This window comes from Poecilia latipinna, unplaced genomic scaffold, assembly GCF_001443285.1.
Source record: "Poecilia latipinna isolate Pla-1442-1.1 unplaced genomic scaffold, P_latipinna-1.0 Scaffold2946, whole genome shotgun sequence".
Classification (NCBI taxonomy): Eukaryota; Metazoa; Chordata; class Actinopteri; order Cyprinodontiformes; family Poeciliidae; genus Poecilia; species Poecilia latipinna.
In genome coordinates this window covers 14,133-16,834 of record NW_015115562.1, presented here as the reverse complement: position 1 = coordinate 16,834, position 2,702 = coordinate 14,133, and the positions used below count along the sequence as shown (strand labels likewise).

At 41.6% G+C, this 2,702-nt stretch overlaps 1 protein-coding gene across 2 annotated transcripts in view; it reads right to left on the bottom strand.

Moving 5' to 3' along the window:
• Positions 1-352: 352 nt before the first annotated feature.
• Positions 353-2,702, bottom strand: part of LOC106939684 (transcription factor COE3-like) — a 16,476-nt gene continuing 14,126 nt past the window's right edge. For both annotated transcript variants that reach the window (XM_015022180.1, XM_015022181.1), the window contains one exon: positions 353-2,172. In XM_015022180.1, the coding sequence (XP_014877666.1) occupies positions 2,141-2,172 (32 nt within the window). In that variant the 3' untranslated portion in view covers positions 353-2,140. The remainder of the gene's footprint in view (positions 2,173-2,702) is intronic.

Here is a 2,702-nt window from a genome sequence, read left to right as displayed (position 1 = left end):
GGGGTTGAGTCAGATCTTTACTTCAGTCGGAAGCACTGAACACCAGTCAGTCAGTTAGTGGAGCATTTTTATTAATCTACAGAAAGAAACCTGATCAGAACCAGAACCAGGAGGCTGAGACTCCTGAATGAGCAGCAGGTCAGCTGATCTCAGGTCAGGGACGTTCAGATGATTTTAATCCAACCATCGTTTCACATTCTGACCTGCTTGATGGTCCGAACCGGCCCAGAAAGGTTCAGATGTTTTCCTGCTTCACAGCTGGTTCAAATGAGTCCAGAACAGTGGAACCGAACCAGGCCTTAAGAACCAGCAGTTTGGGCCCGGCAGAAAGCAGAGGTAGAGACACAGTGGCTTAAAGCCAAACGTTAATCTTTATTATTCCGTTTATGTACAAAAGCACGAATCACAGCAAACATCTGAGAACAGAAGACATGCAGCAATTTACAGCTGGAGACAGAAAAACCTGGGCCCCGGGGGGCCGTTTTAAAGACAATAAGTAAACATTGTGCTTTGATATACTTTGATATATTTCATATTTCACAAAGATCATAAACCTCTGGCCTCTTTCACATTGAAGAGAGCAAAACGTTTCTGAACTGAGGACCTGATTGGAGACGGCTGGTCCTAGGTCGCAGAGTTCAGGAGGAAGTAACTGGAGCTGCTGGTTCCCATGGAAACAGCATTTTATTCCCAGTCACCATCAACCCCGCTCCCTTGAAAAGCCTGGAAAACCTGGAGCAGTTCAGGAAATGAAACATTTTGAGAGTGGAGCCAGAAATGGAGCGAATGTCAACATTAAAGCTAAAATAATCAGTTTTTCACTGAAACTTCACAGGATTTCATATTAATTTTCAGAATCATTTCTCACGGCTGGGAATGAAGAAATGAAAACCTTGAAAGTTTTGGAGAACCTGAGAAAATCCTGAAAACTGAAATATTCTCTTTTCTCTGCAGAAACAAAACAGAAACAACAAATAACTTCATAAACTTGAACATTTTAACCAAATTTTCCTAACTTTAAGTTCTTGATTTTGTTAAAATGTTCCTTTGTTTCTGGAGATCTAACCTGGACCCGGTTCTGACGATCCGGATCAGGGGACAGAACGTTTTAAAAACTGATGCTCATAAAAAGAACCAACCATTCTGTCCCTGATGTAGGAAAGTCCTGGAAAGTCCTGGAATGTCCTGGAGTATTGCGTGACATTATGAGGTTAGCATAAAGGTTTGTTGTGGCAGGGACGGCTTGTGGTTTCATCGTTCTCTTCTTTAGTGCTCCAACCATGACAGTGCATTTAGAAATAAGCAAGAATATAGATTTCACAATAAAACACCGACGAGGAAAAGCAGCAAAAACACAGTCGTTTACAAAAAGTTAAATATCGGAAAAAAACTTTTTATACAAAAGTGATGAAAGTTTTACTTCCTGCTTTCTGAGGTCGCCACCTGATTTATTTATTTTTTTAATTTTTTATTTTTTTTTTTACAAAAACGGGATTTTATTTTTTGATTTTACAGAATCTAAAAGATTTTCAGGTTTCTAGATTGAATTGCTCAGAAAAACATGGAAAAGAATCACAACCCAGAGGAACAGAACTGGGTCAGACCCGGAACTGGACACGAACCAAACCGGGCCACAGAAAGAAACGTGAACAGGAAACGGGAAGCTAAACTCTGCAGCTTCCTGTTTCCTGCCTGAGGAAACAAACATGGCGGACAGCATGGGACCAGAAGAAAAACACTCCGCTGGACTGGAACATTCTGGTCCCGCTCGGATTCAAACAAACCAAACAGAATGAACTGGACTAGGTCCAACTGGATCCACTGGGAGCAGGACGGGTTCTGGAGAACCTCAAGAGTCCAACAGAACCAACTCTGGAGCTACAAACATCTGGAGGAGCAGCAGAAGATCCAGATGTTCATCAGCAGAGGAACAAACCAGGAGCAGCATGTGACCCACTGGACCCGAACCAGAACCGGAACCATTTCCTGGTACGAGGAAACCCAAACGTCCGGTCTATGGAGGAGGAAATGTTCTGTTCTGCATTTTCTTCAGAACCGTCCAGTTCCAGAGGAGCAGAACCAGCAGGGTCCGTCCGGGAAGTCCTGCTGCTGGCGGTTCTGGTTCTGGTTCAGGGTTTCCTCACATGGGGGGCACGATGAGGCCGGCCATGGCTGAAATACACAGACAACGACCTGTCAAAAACATGCTAACATGCAAACGGCTAAAAATATTTCATGTTTCTGGAATATTTAGAAATTAGTTTAAAAAACTGAAAAATATCAAATCCTATGAATGAATTTGATCAGTTTATTATTTTAATTAATTTATGTACTTTATCCTCTTGCTGAAATTAATAATAAAATTATTATTTATTAACACTAACCCTTCATTCACTTAAAATCGACACTGAAAAATAACTCAATACAGACAATTTATTTTGGTGAGCTGTTCAGTTCTTCCTCTGAGTTTCATCAGAAATCATCTGAATCATAAACGTAGCTGCCAGAGCCGGAAAACACACCAGACATTTTTGGAGAGTTAAGAAAATCTTTTCTGTTGAAGATTTTTGGTTTTGTTCCTGAACTAAAATGAGAAACTTGATGCCAAATTAAATATATTTTTGTGTCAATGTCCCATTGGTGCCCCCATGTGGCTCCATGGTGGCCCCATGTGGCTCCATGGTGGCCCCATGTGGCTCCAT